General features: G+C 41.7%; 1 protein-coding gene across 1 annotated transcript in view; it reads right to left on the bottom strand.

The window, feature by feature from the left end:
- Nucleotides 1–2,053: 2,053 nt before the first annotated feature.
- DGAT2L6 (diacylglycerol O-acyltransferase 2-like 6) overlaps nucleotides 2,054–25,286 on the bottom strand; it is a 25,717-nt gene continuing 2,484 nt past the window's right edge. The window contains 6 exon segments of the mRNA XM_008580343.1: nucleotides 2,054–2,259; nucleotides 2,692–2,903; nucleotides 5,138–5,312; nucleotides 6,739–6,943; nucleotides 7,283–7,353; nucleotides 7,786–7,896. Coding sequence (XP_008578565.1) covers nucleotides 2,054–2,259; nucleotides 2,692–2,903; nucleotides 5,138–5,312; nucleotides 6,739–6,943; nucleotides 7,283–7,353; nucleotides 7,786–7,896 — 980 coding nt within the window.

Raw genomic sequence — 25,286 nt, 5'->3', positions numbered from 1 at the left:
GAATGAAATACTGCCATTTGCAACAACATGGATGGACCTTGAGAGAATTATATTAAGTGAAACAATTCAGGCTCAGAAAGAGAAATACCACATGTTCTCACTTATTGGTGGGAGATAAAAATAAATAAATAAATTCACACACACACACACACACACAAACTGGGGGGGAGAAGACACAACAATTACAATTCCTTGAAGTTGACATGACAAGCATACAGAAAGGACATTGTTGGGTGGGAGGGGGGACAGGGAGGAGGGAGGGAAGTTTCGGTGGTGGACCACAATAATCAACCGCATTGTATATCGACAAAATAAAATTAAAAAAAGAAAAAGATCATGAAGTTTTACACCTGTTTTCTTCTGAGAGTGTAATAGTTTTAGCTTTTCCTTTAGGTCTTTGATTCATTTTGAGTTAATTTTTGTATACAGTATGAGGTAAGGGTCCAACTTCATTGTTTTCCATGTGGATACCCAGTTTTCCCAGCATCATTTGTTAAAAAGACTATTCTTTCCCCTGTTAAATTATCTTGGCACACTTGTTGAAAATCAATTGACTATAAATGTATGGGGGTTGTTTCTATACTCTTAATTCCATTCTATTGCTATAAAAAGGTTTTGTTAAAAATCAATCAATTGTTTTCCCTGAGTCCTAACCTGGGACCACTGTGAGTAGAATCCATGTCATTTTTGCCCACTCTTATGAACTAATTTTGGTGGAGTGTCATGACACCTCATGTAGGAAAATGAAGCTGATAAGTAGGCCTCCAGAAAATGAAGAGTAAGACACGTAGTTGTGCACTGGAGAGAACTTTGGTTTGGAAATAGTAAGACCTGGGTTTCAATGCCAGTTCTATCCAAAGTTGTATGGCTTTGAGCAAATGACTGAATCTCTAGGATCTTTAGCTACTGTGAAATGGAGATAATGGTAATCTCAATCTCACAGGGCTGGTACTAGCATTAAAAGACAAAGTTTGTGGGCCGGGCCCGTGGCGCACTCGGGAGAGTGCGGTGCTGGGAGTGAAGCGGTGCTCCCGCCGTGGGTTCGGATCCTATATAGGGATGGCCGGTGTGCTCACTGGCTGAGTGTGGTGCGGGCGACACCAAGCCAAGGGTTGCGATCCCCTTACCGGTCACAAAAAAAGGGACAAAAAAAAAAGAGACAAAGTTTGTGAAAGTGATGGCATGATTCCTGGGACACAGTAGGTATTTGACATCAAGCAAACTTACAGCTGGTACGTAGTGTTGTGGGATCCCAGGTGGTTATGTGGGATCAGAAGAGGTAGGCTACTCATTGGGTACCTGTGCTAGTTCCCATGGTTCTGCTCCTGCCTCCTACACTGTGCAGCAGCTATGGTTCCATTCCCTCACCTTTTCTGTAAGGGGCAGTACAAAGGGTAAAAGAAGTAAAAAACGGCTTTCCGCAGACCAGCTTTCTGGCCAGAAGGGGAAACGTCATAGGTATGAAGGAAGTCCAGTAGTGAACCACAAAGTAATCAGGAAATAGTCATATCCTGTTTATATATGCAGAGCTTTATTTTTATAGGATAAACAGCATAACTGCATTGCCAGTCTAGAACTCTGACGACACAACTGATGGAATCCTGTCTGCTTAGATCAGGAAGCCACAATTCAGGTCCCAAGTTTACCTTGTGGAAGTCCTCAAATTATATAGAAAGGGCCTCCTTGTACTAAAAAAAGTTTCTAAGCCTAAACCGAAATAATGATTGTGTTGCTAAGGTTCTGGAGGAAAGGGTACAGTGTTCTCTGGCTTCTCATTACTCTGATCAGACAGTTGGCTGCAGCGACTCACAAGACTCCCAAACTGGGTTGTTGCCGTAGAATAACCAAGGGTGATAGAGCCACACCCTCTGCTATCCGGCCCCCTCCAGCCCTCCCATGCCCCTTTGGTTCCTTCCCCCAAAACTACCTCAGTTACTTGGGAGGGGATTCCGTTGCTGGAACCCTGATTCATTAAGTACTTTGTGACTTGGTTGGCCTCCCCTCTTATGCTTGAGATCCTCACCTCTTCCCCAATTCTCTATTTCCTGTGGCTCTATTTGGATCCCTCATGGCTTTGGGGGTTTAGTGGGAAATCTGGCTGCTGTTTTATGATTGGCAGCTCCTGGGTCTCAGGGAGGCCATATTCAACTTTGTGTTGGTCAAACAGCTGGCGCAGGGCACTGATGTAGAGTGCGTGGTACTTGTCCACCATCTTCTTGCTTGGTCTCTTAATCCTGGGGATTGGCAAGGGTTCCCCAACTATGAAGAAGGAGAAGAGACAAGCATCAGAGTCTCTCCCTGAACTCAAACTACCCATCCGTCATAAGGATCCGCATACTGAAATTCAGTATCTGGGTTCCCGCTCCTTCCTTCTTTCATTCTTTCCATTCAAGCCTCATCCTGGCCCTCATTCTCTGATCACTTAATCTCACTCATGCTAAAGAGAATGTGAGCAAGTTCAGAAGAGTGCTGAAGGAATATGTGTGAATAGTGATGCTTTTGTGGAAACTGTTGAACTCTGTCCCCTCTGTGAATGGTCACAGCTCTTATGGGTTTAATTGTCCTCTCCATCCTGCACTCAGTCACACCCACTGGAACTCCCATTGCCCATTCCAGCTGTGAGCTGGGTCCCCTAGATTTGATAGGGTGGAATCAAGAACCAGGGTGGCCCTGGGATACTGGAAAGCTCACCAACAGTGGCAATGGGCCGATTGAAAGGCAGGAAGCCCCAAGATCCGCGACTGAGGCCCCAGCCATGGAAGGTGAAAAAATTTAGTCCTAGGATTTTTTTGAAAGTGTCCTGGAAGGTTTTTTGGAAGAACCTTATCCATGTGCCCTCAGAGAAGGTCTACTGATTGTGAACCTCGTTCTCACCAAAGGAATAAGAAGGGACAAGATATGCCCTGCAAAGAAAGGGGCAGGAGTGGGAGCTCTCTGAAGAAGCTTCCCCAGAAAAACCCTCTCCAAAGTGGAGAACCTTTCCAGCCTCCCCATTTTTAGGACAAGAACCCAAGCACCAAAATGTCTGTAGGCACATGTCCCATTCCTGCCATGCACCACCCTCCCAATTGATCTCTCTGAGGGGAAATGCTGTACATTGTCCTGTGATGGGGAGAAACTAATCTCAGGAGAACTGTCTTCATTGCATCCAGCATCTACGGCACATTTCCTAAACTGCATATCCGGACATGTCACTCCTCTCTTTAAAGCTCTTCCAGAGGTTCTCATTTTGTACCATGCTGCTTAGCATGGTCTTTATGCTCTAGCCCTTCCTACCTGGCTAGATTCCCTTCTCCCCACTCCTTTCTTGCGATCTGCTTAGCCATACTAGGCATGCCTAGTTCTCTCTTGACAATGAGTCATTGCACATGTTTTCCCTCTGTCGAAAGTGCCTTCCCTCTCTTTACATGGCTAATTCAATTTTGCCCTTCAATACTAAGTTCTGATTTCATCCCTGTGAAGAAACTTTCTTTGACCATCTTCAAGTCCCTCAATGTGGACTAGGTACCCCTCATCTAGTGCTTACCTCTTTCCTACACTACACTACCGCAACTCTGTATTAAAGTCATTTTCTTAGCTGTCTGACTCCCCCAATAGACAGCAAGCCAATCAAAGGTGGGAACGGTGTCATATTCATTGTTGAATCCCTAGAGCCTGACATAGTGCCTGACATGTTGTAGGTCCTCATTGAATGCCTGAGTTCTTTCTCCCTTTTGGTCTGACTGGCAGCTCCTACTAATATTTCAATTCACAGTTCAGATGTCACCCACCTATGAAACCTCTACTCTGGGTCAATGTCTTCCCATAAGTTGGTGCTCTCATAGTACTTTGTACACATCTCCATTATAGCACTTTGTTCACTCAACAAATATTTACTGAGTTCTTTTGACGTGCCAGCACTGTTTTATGCTGTGGGAATACATCAATGAACACAGAAATTTAAAAAATTTCTGTCCTCATGGAGCTTACCTTTTTTGGGGGAAATACAGACAATAAACAAAAAAATAGTAAACAAATAAATAAAATATATGGTATATGAGAATATGATAAGTGCAATGGGAAAAAATAGAGCAGGCTGGTCAGGATAGACCTTACTGAGGAGAGACAGTTGAACAGACTTGAAGAAGGTAAAGGGATGAGCTGTGCAGTTATTTGGAGAAAGCCATCCAGGCATAGGGGACAGCTACAGCAAAGGTCCTACAGCAGGCATGTGTGGACTGTTTGAGGGACAGCAGGAAGGCCAGGGTAGGTCTGATGGAGTGAGAAAGGGGCGACGCATGGGTGATGAGGTCAGAGAGGTGGTTAAGGACTAGATTATTCAGGGTTTTGCAGGTCCTTATAAGGACTTTGGCTTTTACTCTGAGTGACATGGGAGCCTTTGGAACTTTTTGAATAGGGACATGATATGACATGTTTAACAGGATTATCCTGGCTGCAGCTGGGAATAGACTCTTGGGGGTGGGGGAGGCAGGGAGAGCAGTTAGAAGTATTGTAGCAATCCAGGGGAGAGGTGACGGTAGTTTTAACCATGGGATGATAGTCAAGATGGTAAGTGGTTGGACTCTGCATATATTTACAATTATATGTGCATGTGTCTGCCTTCTACATTGCACTGTGAGTTTGCAAGGATCAGGTATTACTTATGTTTATATTCTCAATGCCTGGTATTATGCCTGACACACAGTACGTGTTCAATAACCACTGAATGGATGCATTCTATGAGTATGCAGGCCCCCCCAGACTGCATACTCTTTGGGGGCCTGTCTTATTCGTTTTTGCAATCCTTACAACATCAAGGCCAGTGCCTTCTTTGCCCTTGGTAGGTCCTCAGGGCCTCCCAGTTAACAGAGCGATACAGAGTAAAGGTCCACTTCCCCAGACCTTCTGCCTATCAGGCTAATGAGCAGAAAGGAAGAGGTCTTCTGCTGTTCTTTCTCCAACTTCAAGTAAGAAAAATGCCCACTAAAATGTCTCCGGAGGTCCAAACACCCCTAAGGCACAGTGTGAGAGGGTAGAAAGAAAAAGAGTGAAGAGGAGGTCCCCTCTAACAAGTTTCGCAGGGAGGGTACCATTCTGAAGAAGGCTACAGAGGCCCTATGGCACCTTGACAACACAGCACCAGAACTTAGGGACCCACCCTGTCTTCAGTGCCAACTTTACAAAACCTTTACGCTCTTTGAGGAAGATGGTAGAGGCTCCTGGCCGGCACAAGAGGGCTTCAGTAGCTCTACACACCACAATAATCACAGCATTGCCTGAGCCTTTCTGGGTCAGCAAATACTTCAAGGCCAACTCGCTCACTGGGCACAAACCTGAGAAACCAAAGAGTCAAGTGGTAGGACAAACTTGGTGCCTGTGGAGGGGGTGAGTGGTTTCTCCAGGCTCTTCTTGCTGCAGACAGTTCAGTTTCCTGACTATTGCTGTTTCCACCCTTCTGTCTTGGATCTTCATATCCTGGACTAACCCTAGCCTGAGGCTGGTCCTTAGGGTCAGCTGCTTACCTTCGGGGTCTGCACTACTGCAGCTGGAGCTATACTGAGTTCTTCTGCCTACTTCCATCCATAGCCTACTACCTTTCAGATCAGTAGTATTTAAGCCCACCCTTCCCTCTCTACCCATGAACCATAGCCGTCTTCCACTCTTCCCAGGCTGACAGCACTGGAGACCCTCCATAGTTCTCTTCTCCAAGGGTGATCAGGACTAGCCACCACCAACCTGCTTCCTTCCTAAGAGCAACCTGCAAAAGGGGAGCCATAGGTTAGGGTTTCTGGAGAGTAGGTAGACCCGAGAGCCAACACAAGCCAAATTGAAATATTGATAAACAATGGAGGCTGGATGACACCCTGTTGTTCAACAACAGTCCCAGAGTCTTTCATCACTTCTGTCTCCCATCTTTGCCCTGCACTCACCTTCTATTCTCTACAGGGATGGTAGAAATTTCCTCCAGTCTCCAGCCATTAAGAGCCACTGTTTCAGGGCTATCCTAACTTTGGAGGGGAGCAAAAGCATCCTCTGGAACTCCAGTAGTCCCACCTGGCACTTCCAGCTAAATGTATCTTACATTTTTATGTTTGGATTCAGTTGTTTTCTGGTGTCCAGAAGGATGAATATTCATCCAGAGAGAAGGACATTTGTCACAGTACCCTGGCATGAAGCCTGGCAAAGGGAAGTTATCTTGGACTTGGATGGATGCCTATTCTATATATCTTGACCTCTTATGCAAGTGTGAAAGTGTTCCCAGGAGATGAAGGGTATGGACCAGGAGCATACTAGCTAGGATGAGAGACTTTAAAATGTCTTTAAGACACCCTGGGATGAGAGCTGCTGTACAATGACTGACCAAAAGAAGCCACCTGACATCCCAGAAAGAGTCTGGTGAAGTTTGTCTGATCTGCCTCATTCATGCCTGGTTTTCCCTGCATTTGTGTTTAATACTCGGCTTTCGCCCTCTGCTTTCCACTCTGGCTTTGATCCTGAACTCTGGCCTTCTGCTTCCCCCTCTGAAAGGAGTCCTGGCAACTCTTATGAATGCCTGTAACTTCCTCCACTGCCCAACCAAACCCTACTTCCCAGATCTTCAACAGAGCCTGATGCTTAGCCACATTCTCTTGTTACTGGCCCAGAATGTTCTGGATTCAATTTCTACCAAGTCCTCTTCCAGCAGGGAGTGACTGTCAGAACTTATTGGGATTGGAGCCCTGAGGTCGGTCAGAGAATGAAATGATTTCTTATACTCACCCATCGACATTACATATTCTTGCACAATCAGGATCCAGAAGATCCCTTCCAAGGTCCCTGCAGAGGGAGTGATGGATAGGAAAATCCAAGCAAAGCCAGTGGCCTCAGTGGCAAAGTTGATGAAGACACCATAACAGATAATGCCATGGGGGTGGTTGGCAATGATGTAGTTGTGTTTGGGAGAAAGGTCATGAGTCTTCACCAGCTGTTAGAGGGAGATTGAATCAGAGCATTGGCTAGGAAGAAGGAATAGAGGACATGTGGACTCAAAACCCAGCAGGTAGCCTATGTTTCTCTCTGGGAGCCCTTTACTGGGATGTCATGATTGTCACAGGATTTCCAGGAGTCATGATGGTCAGAGAGATTGACTTGGGTTTGCCACTGTCCTCCCACATGCCCATCCATCTTGGGCCCCTACTCTGCATTATGTCTCTGGGCACTGACCTTCACTGCTGGCCACTAAAGACTTTGAAAACATGGAGCTGAGTAGGGAGTGAGAGTCTTGGCAACAAGAACTGAAGGCACCTGGAGGAAGGGTCATCACCTTTACTGGGAAGTAATCTAGGAAATACTTCCAGAGGGTCCAGTTTTGTACCCAAGCTGAATGCCTACCACCTGAGTACAGAAGGGAAGGGAAGAGCAGGTGTGGTATTGCCAGTCCCTCTACCTCTCCCAGAGGTGGAGAGCTCTGCCTGCAGTCCTCAGGTCACAGGAGGGACTGACTGCTCACACCTGAGAGCTGTAGGTGCTGTCCCCAAATCCAACTCCCAAGACATAGGCAGCCCCTGCTCCTCTGGAGCCAGCTAGAAAAATGATAGGAAAACAGCCTGAGAATGGGGGCACCTGCCCAGAAATCTCAAGCTCTTAATTCTTCCTGGGCAGCTTGGCAGAGACCTCTGTCCCTGCTGAGCATTGCTTTCCCCTCTCTCTCCCCTTCCCTCTCCCCCTTTGCCCCCTTTGCTTCTCCCCCTCGTTCCCTCTACCCCCCTCTCCCTGTGGTTCCATCCCTGGCACAGACAGGACCACCATTCTGCCCCTGGCTCTTACCTTGACTGTGGGTGTTCCAATCATAGGCAAGCCAGGCTAAGGAGAGCACAGCCAAGAACCAGAACTTAGTGAACACCACAGAGTAGGGTATAAGGATAATGGGAATAGCTCCTGAGGGGACACAAAGGGTTCATGTCATTCAGTTTCCTTCAAGTTTTAGTACACCTCTCATAATAGCGATCTGTGCTGTACACTGAAGGAGCAGGGCAAAGCTGGGAGAGTATCCTTCTCTCCCTCTTACCCCATCCCCCACCTAGCTCTGCTGTGGTCCAGGCTAACCTCTGAGCCCTTGGATATGGGTCCCCTTCATGACTGAGATTTTAACTGAGGAAATAGCAGAACCAAGAAGTTCTGAGAGCAGGCCCTCAGAAGGGTCAAAGGAACAGCACTCTTTAGCAAGTGCAAAGAACAGCACGTTGGGCTGGTGGCTGAACATCCCCATTCTGGGATCTCAGGAAATTCTTTCTAAAAGCTTGGCCCTTCTTCCTTTGTTGAACTGCTAAATCCACATATTCCGGTGGAGAGGGGTTGCCTGCAGTGTATAGGCTGTTTGATGCTGAAAAGGAAACACAGATTAGAAACTGCTTTACTGTGTTCTATTTTGTCCCTTTTAAAATATCGCAAAGGTTCAGGAAGGAAAAAATGTATCTCTGTTAGCAAAGTCACAGCAGGCTGTGAAATGCAAACATGATACATTTTACAGAAGTGAGAATTGAATTCCATTTTAAAATTTGCACTCATGAGAAAGAGGGCTAAGTACACGTAGTGTGAATAAGAAAAGACCTAGCTAAGGGAATGACTTCTTTGACCAGGTGCCACATCATGGTAGATAAAAGTTTCAGAGAAGGGGAAGAAACTCAAGAGTTACCAACCAGCAGGTTTGTCTCTTACAGTTTGGACATAGAAAAAAATAGCAGGGAAAAGACTGAATGGACATTGCTTTCAAAGGTCATGTTATGGAGCAGAAGAAATTTTAGTGATAGACTGATTTCCCCTTGTGAGAACTGGCTGCGATGGCTGTTATAAGCATGCTAATTAGACAGGAAGTAGCGGTGGAGGAATCAAAATCATGGAGCCTGCCATGGAATAAAAGCCCTGCTTCCTCTGATCTTCATGAAAGATGAAAATAAACTTGCCAGTTAAGCTTCAAATGAAAACTCAGATAAATTTAAATAAGAATTATTACTAATTGAAGGTAGTGTAAGTGTATCATTTGTTTTATATCTTGCTTCAAATAAATTTTGTGTGTCCAGTATTTAGAACAGTGGCTGGCAAACAGTAGGTGTTCAACAAATATCTGTAGACTGACTGAAAAATAAACAAACTTTTTCTCTTTTCAATAACAGGTAAGCTAAATGATTAGTGTTTAGTCAGTATATATAATGTTATTTAAAAAGCATAGATGGGTTGTGTGCCTTATATTTTATTTCCTTTGTTTATCCACCAGTCCTAAAGGCAGTTTAAGAGCCCTTACCTTGGTAAGCAGCATCCCTCTTGTGGAATCTATTGGAACTGCAGGTGTGGCCCTGCGCGAGACCATAAGTGTCCTCTGAGGGCAAGCCTTCCAGACCCAGCCTGTTTCAGTGTCATCAGTGTCATTCATGCACAGTGTCAAAAGCAGGATTTAAAGAGATAAGAGAAACAGAGGCCAAACGTTGGAAGAGCTAACATAAAGTGAGGGTATCTAAGGAAGGAACGATGAAGAACAAACGTTTGTGTGTATGTATGTATGAAGTTCCCTTAGATATTATGGGCTTGACATCAGGAGATTGTTCCACCGTCTCTTGTCCATGCTCAAGTGAGGTGTCTTTGAGAGGATTATCAAGGAGGAAGTTCACACAGGAGGCTCCTAATTTTGTTTGTACTGAAGATGGCCAAGCCATCCTAATAGAGGTGTAGTGGTATCTCATCATAATTTTAATTTGCATCTCCCTAATAGTTTATGATGCATAACAGATTTTCATGTTCTTATATGCCTTCTGTATATTCTCTTTCATGAAGTGTCTCCTAAAATATTTTGCCTGTTTTTCAATTGGTTTGTTTGTTTACTTACTGTTGACTTTTGAGAATTCTTTATACGTTTTGGATACAAGTGCTTTGATGTGTGATTTGCAAACATTTTCTCCCAGTCTGTGTCCATCTTTTTATTCTTTTAACAGGGTCTTTCTCATAGCAAAACCTTTTAATTTTGGTGAAGTCCAATTTATCAACTTTTTTTCTTTTTACAGATTATGCTTTTGGTGCCTAATCTAAGAACTCTTTGCCTAACCTCAGGTCATAAAGGTTTTCTCCTACATTTTCTTCTACAAACTTTACAGTTTTCTGTTTTACATTTAGATCTATGATCCATTTCAAGTTAATTTTTTTTCTATCTTTGCAAAAGTATAATTGAAAAAAATTGTATATATTCAAGGTGTACAATGTGATGACTTGGTACACATATACCTTGTGTAATGATTATCACAATCAAATTAATAAACACATCCACCACCACACATAGTTACCCTTTGTGTGTGTTGGGCAGGGGGGAGCGGTGAGGACACTTAACATATACTCTCAGCAAATTTCAAGTAAATAATGCAGTATTATCAACTATAGTCACCATACTGTACTTTAGATCACCAGAATTTATTCATCTTATAACTGGAACTTTGTACCATTTGACTAACATCTCCCCATTTTCTGTCACTCCCCAGACCCTGGCAAACACTATTATACTCTCTGCTTCTATAAGTTCAACATTTTTAGATTCCACATATAAGTGAGATCATACAGTATTTGTCTTTCTGTATCTGGCTTATCTCACTTAGCATAATAATATCCTTCAGATTCATTTATGTTGCTGCAGATGACAGGATTTTTTTTGTTTTTATGGCTGAATAATATTCCATTGTGTGTGTGTGTGTGTGTGTGTGTGTGACATTTTCTTTATCCGTTCATCTGTCAATGGACTCTTAGGTTGATTTCATATCTTGGCTATTGTGAATGAACATGGGGGTGCAGATATATCCTCGAGATACTGAATTTATTACCTTTGGAAATGCCGCACTGTTTTCCATAATGGCTGTACCAATTTTCATTCCTACCAACAGTGTGCAAGGGTTCTCTTTTCTCCACATCCTCACCAACACTTCTTATGTCTTGTCTTTTTGATAATAGCCATCCCAACACATGCAAGGTGATATCTCATTATGGTTTTGATTTGCATTTCCCTGATGACTAGTGTATTAGTCCTTTTTGTGTTGCTATAACAGAAATACCTGAGACTGGATGATTTATAAAGAAAAACAAAATTTATTGCTTACAGTTTCTGAGCCTGGGAAGTCCAAAGTCCATCTGCTGGTGGTGACAGTGACCCAGGGGTCTCACATTGCAAGATGGTGGAAGCAGAGAGAGCAAGAGAGACAGACTCTCTTCTTTTAAAGCCCTCAGAACCAGGCCCTGACCACCATTTTTAATCCATTCATTACTGCAGGGTCCTTCTATCCAATCACCTCTCCAAGGCTCCACCTTTCAATGACCATAATAGGATCTCCCACCCTCTTAAAAGTCACAGTGGGGGCTAAGTTTCTAATACATAAAACTTGGGGGACATAATTCAAGCTTCAGGGAGTTTTGGGGGGATACAATTCAATCCACTACAACTAGTAATGTTGAGCACCTTTTCATATACTTCCTGGCTATTTATATGTTTTCTTTGGAAAAATATCTATTCAGGTCCTTTGCCCATTTAAAAAATTAGGTTATTCGGTTCTTTTGCTGTTGAGTTGTATGAGTTCTTTATATATTTTGGAGATTAATCTCTTATCAAATATATAATTTGCAAAATTTTCTTCCATCTTTAGTTGCCTCTTAATTTTGTTGTTTCCTCTGATGGTTAGTTTTGTGTACTCCCACTTATCTATTTTTACTTCTGTGCTTTTGTTGTCACATCCAGAAAATCATTGCCAAGGCCAATGTCAAGGAGCATTTTCCATATGTTTTCTTCCAGAAGTTTCATGGTTTCAGGTCTTACATTTAAGTCTTTAATCCATTTCGAGTTAATTTTTGTATATGTTGTAAGATAAGTGTCCAATTTCATTCTTCAGCATTCTTCAGCATGAGAATATCCAGTTTGGCACCATTTATTGAAGAGACTATCCTTTCCCCATTGTGTAGTCTCAGTGCCCTTGTCAAAGATTAGTTAACCATCTATGTGTGGGACTATTTCTAGGCTCTCTGTTCCATTGGTCTATGTGTTTATTTTTTATGCCAGAGCCATACTGTTTTTATTACTACAGTTTTGTAATATAGTTTGAAATTAGGAAGTGTGATGCCTAAGCTTTGTTCTTCTTTGTTAAGATTACTTTGGCTATTCAGGGTTGTTTGTAATCCTATACAAATTTTAGAATTGTGGTTTTTTTTGTTTGTTTGTTTCTGTGAAAAATGTCACTGGAATTTTGATAGGGATTGCATTGAATCTATAGATTGTTTTGAATGGTATGGTCATTTTACAATATTAATTCTTCCAATTCATGAACACGGGATCTCTTTCCATTTATTTGTATCTTCTTCAATTTCTTTCATCATCTTATAGTTTTCAGTGTGCAGATCTTTTACCCCTAGGTTATATTTATTCTTAATTATTTTGTTCTTTTTGATGTTATTGTAAATGTGCTTGTATTATTTATTTCTTTTTCAGATAGTTCATTGTTAGTGTGTAGAAATGCAACTGGTTTTTGTATGTTGATTTTGTATCCAGCCACTTTACTGAATTTGTCTATTAGTTCTAATGTTTTTTAATGGAGTATTTAGGATTTTCTATATGTAAGATCATGTCATCTGTTAACAGAGAGAATTTAACTTTTTCCTTTTCTTTTTTTTTTTTTTTCCTTTTTTGTCTTTTTTACTGACCAGTAATGGGATCGCAACCCTCGGTGTTGTGCCCGTACCAGGGACCAGCAACGGGATCGCAACCCTCGGTGTTGCACCCGCACTGCGCTCAGCCAGTGAGCAGGAACCGGTCTTCACATGGGATCTGAACCCTCGGCGGGAGCGCCACCACGCTCCCAAGCGGCGCACTCTCCAGTGCGCCACCGGGCCGGCCCTAACTTTTTCCTTTTCAATTTAGGTGTCTTTTGTTTCTTTTTATTGTCTAATTGCTCTTGCTAGGACTTCCAGTACTATGTTGAATAGAAATGATGAGAGAGGGCACCCTTGTCTTGTTCTTGATCGTAGAGGAAAAACTTTCAGCTTTTCACCATTGAATATGATGTTAGCTGTGGGCTTGTTGTATATGGATTTTATTGTGTTGAGATACATTCTTTCTATACCTAATTTGCTGAGAGTTTTTTTTTTATCATGAAAGGATATTAAATTGTATAAAATAACTTTGCTGCATTTATTGAGGTGATCATATGACTTTTATCCTTCATTCTGTTAAGGTGGTGTATTATATTATTGATTTATGTATGTTGAACCATCCTTGCATTCCAGGGATAAATTCCACTTGATCATGGTGTATGATCCTTTTAATGTGCTGTTGAATTTAGTATGCCAGTATTTTGTTGAGGATTTTTGCATCTATGTTTATCAGGCCTGTAATTTTCTTTCCTTGCCTGGCTTTGGTTTCAGGGTAATGCTGGCATTGTAAAATGAATTTGGAAGTGTTTTCTCCTCTTCAGTTTTTTTTTGGAAGACTTTGAGAAGTTATTGGCATTAATTCTTTAAGTGCTTGGTATTATTCACCCATGAAGTGATCTGGTTCTGGGCTTTTCTTCGTCAGGAGGTTTTTGATTACCGATTCAATCTCCTTACTTGTTAGTCTGTTCAGATTTCCTATTTCTTCATGATTCATGCTTGGTAAATTGTATGCATCTAGGAATTTATCCATTTCTTCTAGATTATCCCATTTGTTGGCATATGATTGTTCATAATACAGTTGACCCTTGAACAGTGTGGGGGTTAGGGGTAACAGCCCCATGCAGTAAAAAATCTACATATAACTTTCCCCATGTCATTACTTAAGTAGTTAAGTAACTTAAGTAGTTAAATACTTAAGTAGTTGGTCCTGTGGAACTCACGCATACAAAAAGTCGGCCCTCCATTTATGTGGGTTCCTTGTGTAAGTGGACCAGCCTAGTTCAAGCACATGTTGTTCTTATGATCCTTTGTATTTCTGTATATCAGTTGCAATGTCTCCTCTTTCGTTTCTAATTTTATTTGATATCCTGTCTTTTTTCTTAGTCTAGCTGAAGGTTTGTCGTTTCAAAACCCAACTCTTAGTTTTGCTGATCTTTCTGTTGCCTTTCTATTCTCTATTTCATTTATCTCTGCTTTAATCATTATTATTTTCTTCCTTCTGCTACCTTTGGCGTTAGCTTGTTCTTCTTTTTCTAGTTCCTTGAGGTGTAAAGTTTGGTTGTTTATTTGAGAGCTTTCTTTCTTGTGTGCGTAGGTATTTATCATTATACACTTCCCTCTTAGAATTGCCTTTGCTGCATCCCATAAGTTTTGGCATGCTGTGTATCATTTTTATTTGCCTCAGGATACTTTTTGGTTTCCCTTTTGGTTTCTTCTTTGACTGAGATCTGCAGGCCCGCCTCTTGGTGCTTCCTGCCAGACTTCTGTGTGGGCAAGACTGTCCATGGACCATGGTTAAGTGGGACTGGAGCCAAGTTATAGGGCTCTTTCAGGATCTTCCGTGGGATCAGGTGGCAAGCCTGTCTCCTGGGCCATGAACAGGCGTGACTCCCAGTGGGTCCTTGGGCAGGCACAACTGCTCTTATACCACAGCAGAGAGGGGCTGCTGTTGAGTTATCAGTCTACTTCAGGGTCCACTGCTGGGACCGAGGTCGGCAAGTCTGTCACCTGAGCATGAGTGGGTATTTCTCCTCTTGGACCCTTTGGCAGACAATTTTGGTGGCAGAACCAAAGCCAAATTGGGTTGTAGCTGAGTCTTCAGTGGGGGTGAGGCCATTTCCAGGTCTGTAGCTTGCACCACAGTCAATGAGCCTGCTACCGGAATGGGCCTGCCCTCTTAAAACAGCCCTCCTTGGTCTTGGGCTCCACCAGGGTTTTCCAACATCTTACCGGGTCCCAAAGCTCTCACAAAGGCACTTTGGCCCACTCATGGCTGCCAAATTATTGTGCTGTGGGGAGATATGACTTCCTATTCCAACATCTTGTTGATGTAACTCGAGTTAATTTCTTAATAAGGTGTGAGGTTTTGATCAGGTTCATTTTGCTGAATATGGATATCCAATTTTTCCAACACCATTTGTTGAGAAGACTATTTTTCCTCCATTGAGCTGCTTTTTCATCATTGTCAAAAATCAACTGGCCATATTTGTGTAGGTCTAGTTCTTGACTCTATTCTGTTCCATGGATCAATATGTCCATCCCTTCACCAATACTTCACTGTCTTGGTTACTGTAGTCTTATACTAAGCTTTAAAATCAGATTGTGTGATTCCTCTAGCTTTATTCTTTCTCAAAATTGTTTAAGCTCTTGTGGTTCCTTTGTTTTTCTTTATAAAAATTTTAATCAGCTTGTCTATGTCTACAAAAATTCCTGATGGGAGTTTTTTCAAATTAAATTAATTTTTTTATTTTGAAAAAGCTTTAGACTGGCAGAAAATTTGCAAGAATATTTTAATAAAATCCCATATAGCCTTCACCTATATCTACCCATTGTTAACATTTTAAATTTGATTTAGTTCTAAATATAAAAATATAAGTAACTACATATATGCTTGTATTTTAGAGTACTACAATCCTTTGCCCTTAAATACTTCAGCATATATTTTCCAAAAACAAAGGTATTCTCTTCCCTTGTAGTACCCACAGTGCTATTATTAAATTTGGGAAATTTAATACTTATGCAAGGACTGGCCCATGGCTCACTCGGGAGAGTGCGGTGCTGATAACACCAAGGCTGTGGGTTCAGATCCTATATAGGGATGGCCGGTTTGCTCACTGGGTGAGCGTGGTGCTGACAACACCAAGCCAAGGGTTGAGATCCCCTTACTGGTCATCTTTAGAAAAAAAAATATTTATGGAAAACTGTTATCTAATATACCCTGCTGGGGTTTTTATTCAAATTGCATTGCCTTTATAGATCAAAGTGGAGAGAATAACATCTTTAATATATTGATTCTTCCAATCAGTGAACATGATAAATCTGTAGTTATTTAGGTCTTTTATTTTATTCATCAGCATTTTATAGTTTTGAGCCTACAGATCCTATACATATTTTGTTAGAATTATTGATAAATATTTCATTTTTGGAGGTATTTCAATGGTATTGTTTTTAAAATTTCTGTTATCAGTTGTTCTCTGCTAGTGTATAGAATTGTGATTAATTTTTATGTGTGTGATCTTGAATCCTGTGACTGGGTAATCTCATTTTTAGTCCTTGAAGGTTTTTGTTTTTTTAAAAAGTAGATTCCTTGGGATTTTACATAGATGATCATGTCATCTGTGAATAAGGACAGTTTTATTTCTCATTTTCCAATCTGTATGCCTTTATTTTTTTCTTCTTGCCTTATTGCATTTGCTAGAACTTTTAGTATGCTGTTGAATACAAGTGGTGAGAATGGACATCTTTGCTTTGTACCCAATCTTAGGGAGAAAGCTTTCAGTCTTTTACCATTAAGCATGATGTTAGCTGTAGGTTTTTTTGTAGATGTTCTTTATCAGGTTGAAGAAGTTCTTTTCTATTACTAGTTTGCTGAGAGGTTTTGTCATGATTGAGTGTTAAAGTTTGTCAAATGCTTTTTCTACATTAATTGATATGACTTTTTTTCTTCCGTAGATGATTAATATGGTAGTTCATATTGATTGACTTTCAAATATTTGTACTTGCATTCCTGGATAAAGCTCACTCGTCATGGTGCATTATTCTTCATAATATATTGCTGGATTCGATTTGTTAATATTTCATGGAGAATTTTTGCATTTTGTATTCATGCTGAATATTGGTCTGGAGTTTGCTTTTTGTACTGTCTTTGTTTGATTTTGGTATCAGGGTCTAGTCTCATAAATGAGCTGGGAAATTTTCCTTCCTGTTCAGTTTTCTGGAACAGATTGTGTAGAATTCGTGATATTTCTTCTTCTTCTTCTTCTTTTTTTTTTTTTAAAAGATGACCGGTAAGGGGATCTTAACCCTTGATTTGGTGTTGTCAGCACCACACTCTCCCAAGTGAACCATGGGCTGGCCCATATTTCTTCTTTAAATGTTCACTAGATTTGCTTTTGAAACCATCTAGACCTGGAGAACTCTGTTTTGGGAGGTTTCCAAAATTAAAATCAAAATTAAATTTAATTAATAGGTATAAATTATCTATTTCATCTTGGATGGGTTTTGGTTGTTTGTGGTTTTCAAGGAGGTCTCCAAATGTAATTGTTAATTTTTCTATTTTTCTTTTTAGTTCTGTCAGTTTTTGCCTCATATATTTTGAAGTTAGATGCAAACACATTTAGGATTATGTCTTCTTGGCGAATTGACCCTTTTATGGGGTCAATGTTAGTCTTTATCCCTGGTCCTGACTTTTAAATTAAAAAAAAACAAATCTATACAGCCTCAAATTGCTAATCATTACTAGCTTATGTTAAAGGTGGTACCGATATGAATCTAAGTGGTTTCTTTCTTCAAATCATCTCTGATTCTTCTCACTTGATCACTTTTCCCATATAGTAATAGCTAAGATTTATTGTACACTCATCATGTAAAACTAAGTTTTTTACATAGTATATTTTATTTAATCTTCATAAAGACCCTATTTGTGGATGAGAAGCTGAGGTTCAGAGAGCTTAAATAGTTCCAAGGTCACACAGCTAGCTCGTGGGCAAGCCAGGGTTGGAAACCCAGATTGTCTTACTCCAGAGACTGTATCCTTAACCGCTAAGCTCTAATTATTGTTTCCCTTTAGTCAGTTACTAATTCCTGTCAGTTCTGCCTTCCAGATATCTTCAAATTATCTTGTTCCCCACCTCCATGCTACCACCTGGCATAAACCACCATCATCTCCCATCCAGATAACCACCAGTGTCTTCTACATAAACTCCCTACTCCTATTTGAGTCATGGTACAGCCAGTGTGTTAAATGCAAGTGTGGCTGTCACTCTGCATTATAACCAAGAAAATGACTAGTTTGTCAAAGAGGCATATCTATGGCTTTGTGATTACTTACTGAACCTAAATTAACCATAAATATAAAAAGTCTTAGGATCAGGTCTAGTCTCCTAACCCTGGTTTAAAAAGCCCTTTGTGATTCAGCCCCTGGCCACTGCTTTGTTCTCTGCATTCCACCATGCTGTTCTTCTTTCAGTTCCTTCAACTCATTCTGCTCCCTAGCTTCAGGGATTTTGTGCATGCAGTCCTCCTTGCCTGGAAGACCCTTTCCTCAGCTCTTTGCCTAGCTAGTTCCTATTAATCTTTCAGGCCTCAGGATAAATGTCAGAGGTTCAGTATTTCTGGAGCCATCTTTGACTTCTCTTTCTTTCGAAAAATATCTCTCCCAATCCATCTTCCTGCCTCTGTCCCCATTGCTACTGCCACAGCCCAGGACTTGATCTCCTTTGGTCTGGACTGCAGCCTCTTATCTGCTCTTTGGCTGCTGATCTCTTCCCCACTAGTCCATTTTCCATGCTACTGCCAGACATTTTAAAAAAGCCTCCTCTAAACCTTCAATATTTTCAGTTCCCTATTGCTGACGGAATAAAGTCTGAACATATTTGCCTGGCATTCAAGCCCTCCCTAGCCTCATCTCTCAGTATCTGCACTCACACTCCTTGTACTGTAGCCCAGTGTTTCTCAAAGTGTGGTCCCCATACCATTGTAAGGACACTAGATGATTTGAGGTGGTAAATGGATGGAAAGTTATTTTAATATTTAAGAATAAAAGTAGATTCATGGTAGTGATATACAGTTTCCTGTTAAAATACATTAATTTAGGCTACAGAATTGAGTTAATTTGGGGGGGAAAAGTATGTTAAATAATAATAGCATAGGTGGCACATAGCTTTGGAAAGAACCAGAAGGCGGGATACAAATGGCTGAAGTATGGAAAACAGGGGCCCAACCACCTTAGTCTACTTCCCAGTCCCTCAACTCCCCATGTAATTTCACATCTCTACACCTTTGGTGATGCTGCTCCCTTATTTTTATTACTCTATCCCCAAGTTTCTGCCTATCAAAATTCTCTCAGCCTTCAAGGCTTAGCTCAAATGACACCTCCTTGATGATATCTTTTCTAATCCCCTGGTTGGAATTAAGGATTCCCTCCCCAACATATTATTGGTGCTTCCATCTGGCCCTGCTCCATTTTGTTTGCTGGTGTAATTAGTACCTCAGAGTCTGGCCCTCTCCATATTAGACAGTAAGCTTATCAAAAACAACCTTTAGCACAGTGCCAAGCCCAGGGAGATGGCCCATGATAAATATCTGTTACATTGAATTGTAGTACAGGGAGAAGTTTGATTTCAAAATTCTCCAGGTGGCAGGTAAAAGCTAACAGGAAGAGAAACCACCAATGTTCTTATTCCAAACAAGGAAATGCCTTCCAAGGTTACAGGGTGTGTATATGTGTAAGGCTATAGGTAATACGTTATTTCCAGTGTAAGGTGAAGACCTATCATCCTTACAGGTGGAAGCATTATTCAGGGCAATGACCTAAATCTGAGTGTTGTCAATGCCTACCAAATCTAGTCAGTTGGCTCAATGCCTTCAGAAATCCAAGAGCATAGCTGGTTTGTCAAAGAGGAATTTCTGTTGGATTACTTACTGGATCTAAATTAACTATAAATATAAGAGCTTATAGGAGTAAAAAGTCATTTAATAGTTCAACAAACATTGACTGAACTTGCTTCATATGAAATCTCTCTACTAAAAGCTATGGGTTCAGGGTTGGGGACTGGAAGGAGAAAAGCAAAAGAGTAAATATGGAAAGGATGAAAATAATGCAAGTGTGGTCCTTGATTCCATATATTGAACACTTATTATGAAACAGCACTCTGTTCAGCACTTAATGTGCATTATCTCATTTAATCCTCTCACAATCCTGATGGGTAGATAATTTTATTATCCCCATTCATAGTTGAAGAAACTGAGGCTCAGAGAAGTCATGTATCTTTGCTCCAAGCTTTGGGGGAATAGTAGGTAGCATTTGTTGGGTCATTATTATGTGCCAAGAGCTATTTTCAGCACTTTCTGTGTGTCAACTCATATTAATACATGTGCAAAACAAAGTTTCTGCCTTCTAGAAACTCTAGGCTTCCTGTAAAGGTAAGATTTAAAGTTGAATTTTGGAGAAAGGTTAGGATTTTGACAGATGAATTGGCGGAGGAAAGGCCTTCCATGCACAAGGAAGAGCTTGAACAAAAGCCTGGAGATGGAAGAGTCCAAGGCCTGTGAGTAACATCATAATCTGCAAAAATATACGGAGCATAAGGAAGCTGTGGAACAGGAGATGAAACTGGGAAGGAAGCTAGGGAGGTTAGGCCTGATGCTGAAGGAAATGAGAAGCCAGTAAAGGTTATTAAGTAAAGGAGTGGCTTGATCATATCTGTGTTTCAGGAAGCTAATTTGGGATAACTGTGGGAGCAGGAGAAACTGTAGGCAGGGATATCAGCTAAGAGTTTCAGTGATACAGATGAGAGGCAACAGGAACATGAAATAGGCTACTATTTCTCAAACCAAGTTGAAAAATATCATGGAGGTAGCATTTTCAGCCCAATACAGCTGATTGGATGTAAGGGTGACAGAGAGGGAGTAGTGAAAGATGCCTTGACAGGCCTGTGGGATGCTGGAAATGCATCGAAGTCTCTATCTGCTTAATTTTCTAGGACCTTGTTATTATATTTTTCCTGAAGGTGCAATGAAATCAGAGTCTAGGGTACCTTTCTCAGAAGTGGTTGTCACTCCTCTTTTGATCAAGTGGTGAGGTTGGCAGTGTCTTATGAGTTAGTGTGTCTGGGGTCCAAGTAATGCCAATTTATATAACAGAAGGAAGAAAATTAACATTTATTGAGGATTTTCTCACCTCATTGATCTTCAGAATGGCCTTGAGAGGCAGGTACTATGCTCTTCTTCTGTTATGGTGAAGGGTGAATGACTTATTTGTTCAAGGTCACATAGAAAATAATAGACTTACTTGCACAAGGTCTCACAGCAAGTAAGTGGCAGAACAGGTCTGTCTGACTCGCAAGGCTATGTTCTGTTTTTTGTAGTACTAGAAACCAGAGAAAGAGGGTAGGCCCACAAGAAAAAGATGTTAGGGGAAAAAAAGAACAAGAGGTGGACTTAAAGGTTTCTACTGAGGAAGAAGAAATCTGGAAAGACTGTCAATTTAGTGTCAAGTCTGGTCTTGCAAGAAATATAATAATGATAAGAAATGGCCCTTGTTCTCATGAGCTTATTGGGTAGAGTGGACAAGAGCTATAAGGGCTGCTACTCAGCCTATTCTTACAAAGTGCTCTAGACTTTCAGAGGTGATTTAGTCTTGGGTTGTCTGGAAACACTGCAGAGAAGATATGACTTGAGTAATATCTCAAAGGAAGGGTTGTCTGTGGATAGTCCAGGAAGAGCTATCATGACATCTTTCCAGTGGAGGGAATAGTCCGGGCAGAGGCGAAGGAGTGGGAGAGTACTTTTCCCACTTGTTCTGTGAGTAGATTGCCTGGAATACAAGCTTCATATAGGGGAAGAGTAGGGGGATGCATTGGTAGGGGTTAGAGCCAGAGAGTGGAGGAGGGCTTTGGATGCCCAGGCTAACACATTTGTACATCATAAAGCAGGCAATGGGAAACCACTGACTATTTTTGAGCAGGAGAGAGATGTAACCAAAGACCCCTTTTTTTTGTTTTCCTTTTTGTTTTTTTGGTGGCTGGCCAGTACTGGGATCGAACCCAGGACCTTGGGGTTATCAGCACTAAGCTCTAACCAACTGAGCTAACCGACCAGCCCTAATCAAAGGTGCTTTTGAAAGACTCTTCTGGGAACAGACAATGGAATAGATGGGAGAGGGTGGAGATCAGAGGCTAAAGGATCAGGAAAGAGGATGTTGTAATAGTTTAGTGAGATAGTGATACAAGCCCAGAAGAGACAGATGGAGAGCCATCCTCTGAATGAAAGTCAGCCCTCAGACGGGCTGTCAGAGCCACCATCTAAATCTAAGGACCATAAATATTTGTATTCCACATCTCCGCCAAACCATCTTCTTGTTCATCTCTTCTCATTTCCTCCCTCCTTCTTGTCCCTCTGCTTTTTTTTCTTCCACTTTCCTCAATTTTCCCTATTTCCTCTCCCATCTCTTCCAGTAGCACTCAGTAATCAGCCACTATTCTGAATATCATTCAGGAAGGAGAAGCACTGAGGGAGGCTCTGAGCAAGACAGAAGGAAAGAGGGTGAGAAAGAGAAGGAGGAAGGAAGCAAAGAAGGAAAGATGGAAGGAAGCAAAGAAGGAAAGATGGAAGGAAGGAAGGGAGGGAGGGACAACTTTCTGTATGGAGCATTGCCTGTGGACCAGGCTGAGAGGATGAGGATACTGAGGCTTACAGGGATTACAGGACCTGTCCAAAGCCACACAGCTAATTGTTATCCAAGTCTGATGAACTCCAGAACTCATGTCCTGTTCATCTTGCCACACTGCTTCCCTTTCCTGCCTCTCTTGATCCACTCAACTTGGTGTAATATTTTCTTTCTCTGACACCCTAATATCACTTCATCTTGGTTCTTTCTTTCACTTCCCACAGTCTGTCTTACATTATTGTGATTTGTGTTTATGTCCAGCACTGGCACATAAAATGTGTGCAATGGTTGAATGAATGATTGGTTTATCTCTGTTACTAGACAGTAAGGAGCCTATAACCAACTCATTGCTACAGTCTCAGCAAGGGAACCCCAAAGTCTGATAATTAGTATTTCTCTATAACTGTTGGGTTGAACAGACTTGAATGTCTCAGGTACTTCTGTGGGCATCACACCCTGTTAGATGCTTGGTAACCTCCAAGACTCAGGATTTGTGTTGTAATTTCTAGCATAATTACTAAATGAACAGAAACAAGATGTATAACACTCAAACTAGTAGAGAAAGACAAATAGAATGGTAAAAATAATCAATCTAAAAGAAATCAAGACAAGTGGCCAACAAACTCATGAAAAGATGCTCAATATCACTAATCATTAGGGAGATTCAAATCAAAACCTCAATGATATGTTCTATCACACCCATTAGAAATCAAGACAAGTGGCCAACAAACTCATGAAAAGATGCTCAATATCACTAATCATTAGGGAGATTCAAATCAAAACCTCAATGATATGTTCTATCACACCCATTAGGATGGCTATTATATCAACACACACACACACACACACACACACACACACACACACACCAGAAAATAAGAAGTGTTGGTGAAGATGTGGAAAAATTGGAACCTTTGTGCACTATTGGCGGGAATGTAAAATGGTCCAGCCACTGGAAAACAGGAGGGCAGCTCCTCAAAAAATTAAAAACAGAATTATCAATAAATATTTGAACTTCTCATCAAGATGGCAGAATAGAGGGTTCCCAGCATCACCCTCTCCCACAATTAACCAATTTACAACTAATAAAAAGCAACGACAGCCAAGATGGAGCCGCTAGAGCTCAGAGGAAGAGGAGAGACCTATGGAGTTCATGAAAGCAGGAGAAGACACGATGAGAGAAAGAAAGGATCGCTCTGACTGTTTCAAGTCCCCAACCCAGAGCAAGAGGTGGCAAAGCTGCAGCTCTGCTCTTTGTATGAAGTTGCTTGGAGGCTGCAGGGTAGAAGAGAGCCTTGGTGGCTCCCCGGCCAGCAAGACCACTAACAGGGTTCTCATGGACCCACATAGGAGTGAGGGTCCACAGACATCTGAAAAAAGGAGCCACTCAGAGGCTGGTGAGTTGTTGCAAGGGACTAGCACATGGCCTGTCGCATGGGAAGTGTTTGGAGTATGGGCACTGGGGGACATGGGCCCACCGGGGAAACACTGAGGCTCAGCAAAGACAGCTGATCTGCCCTCCAGTCAGCACAGGACCACTCAGTGGAAACTGGTCAGGAGTATAGATCTGTAGGGGGTGCAGTTTGCTGAAAAGACTCAGGCCCAGACCACAGTTTCCATACAACCCAGGTGTACTGGACCTCACAAGACAAGGAAGTGCTTTCAGGGTCAACAATCAAAACCTGAGCTTCAGAAAAAGCCTTCCCTAGACTACCAGCAGCAAAGCATCACTTTAGCTCAACCACAGATCTTACGTGCTCGTCCCCACAGAAATTTCTCCCATTTTAGAAGTAAACAAAGGACAACAAATTAGTTCTAGAGCAGAGTTTAAGTGTTGGGAACAGCAAATAATCCAATACAGAACTGAGAGAAAAGACAAAATACTCACAGATCAGGGAAAAAGTTCTGGTATTAACTAGTAAAGGTCTAACACCACCACAGAACACCTATAAAACCTAGAAGGATTGGAAGCCCCCAGGCTCCCAAGCTAGGGTTGGGGGAGGGCTGTGGGCCTCAGCCATGCCCCTCCCAACGACTGTACCAGCCCAACAATGACCCCTGAGCCACTGCTGGAAATGCCCTGGGCTCCTGAGCTGGGGCAGTGGGGGACTGAGGACCTCAGCCATGCTCCCCTAGATGTCCACATCCAGCCCAGCAATGACTAAGCCACTGCTGGAAGCTCCTCTGCCAGAATAAGAGGGAAGCCATGGGCCTTGACCATGCCCCACCCCGTCCTCCTTCCACCCTCCACCCTCCCCCTCCCCTTCTCCTCCTTCCCCCTAACTGCTCCACAACATCTTAGAATGTAAAATAAATAAATAAATAAATGAAAACCAGAATTACCATATGATTGAGAAATTCCACTCCTGGGTACATATCCAAAAGAATTGAAAGCAGGGTCTCGATGAGATGTTTGTACACCCATGTTCATAGCAGCACTATTCACATTAGCCAAGAAGTGGAAGCCACCAAAGTGTCCATAGATGGATGAATGGATAACCAAAATGTGGTACATCCATACAAGGGAATATTATTGAGCCTTAAAAAGGAAAGAAATTTTGACAAATGCTATCACATGGATAAACCTTGAAGACATTATGCTAAATAAAATAAGCCAGACACAAAAGGACAAACATTGTTTAATTCCAGTTATATGAGGTACATAGAACAGGCAGATTCATAGAGACAGAAAGTAGAATGGTGGTTGCCAGGGGCTGGAAGGACTGGGAGTTAGGGTACAGAGCTTCAGTTTGGGAAAATGAAAAATTCTGGATACGGACGGTGGTGATACATTGTGGGTGTACTTAATGCCACTGGACTGTACACTTAACAATGGCTAAAATGGTAAATTTTATGTTCAATAAAAAAACTTTAAAAAATGAAGGTGAAAGAAAACGTTCACATTTATTATTATGTTTTCACTGAAAACACGTAGGCATCAACCTGTGTCCGTAACATCCCCACCCAACTCTTTTTTTTTTTTTTTTTTTTT

Source organism: Galeopterus variegatus, unplaced genomic scaffold, assembly GCF_000696425.1.
Source record: "Galeopterus variegatus unplaced genomic scaffold, G_variegatus-3.0.2 Scaffold2068, whole genome shotgun sequence".
In the NCBI taxonomy this organism is placed as follows: domain Eukaryota; kingdom Metazoa; phylum Chordata; class Mammalia; order Dermoptera; family Cynocephalidae; genus Galeopterus; species Galeopterus variegatus.
This window is presented reverse-complemented; position numbering and strand designations above follow the sequence as displayed.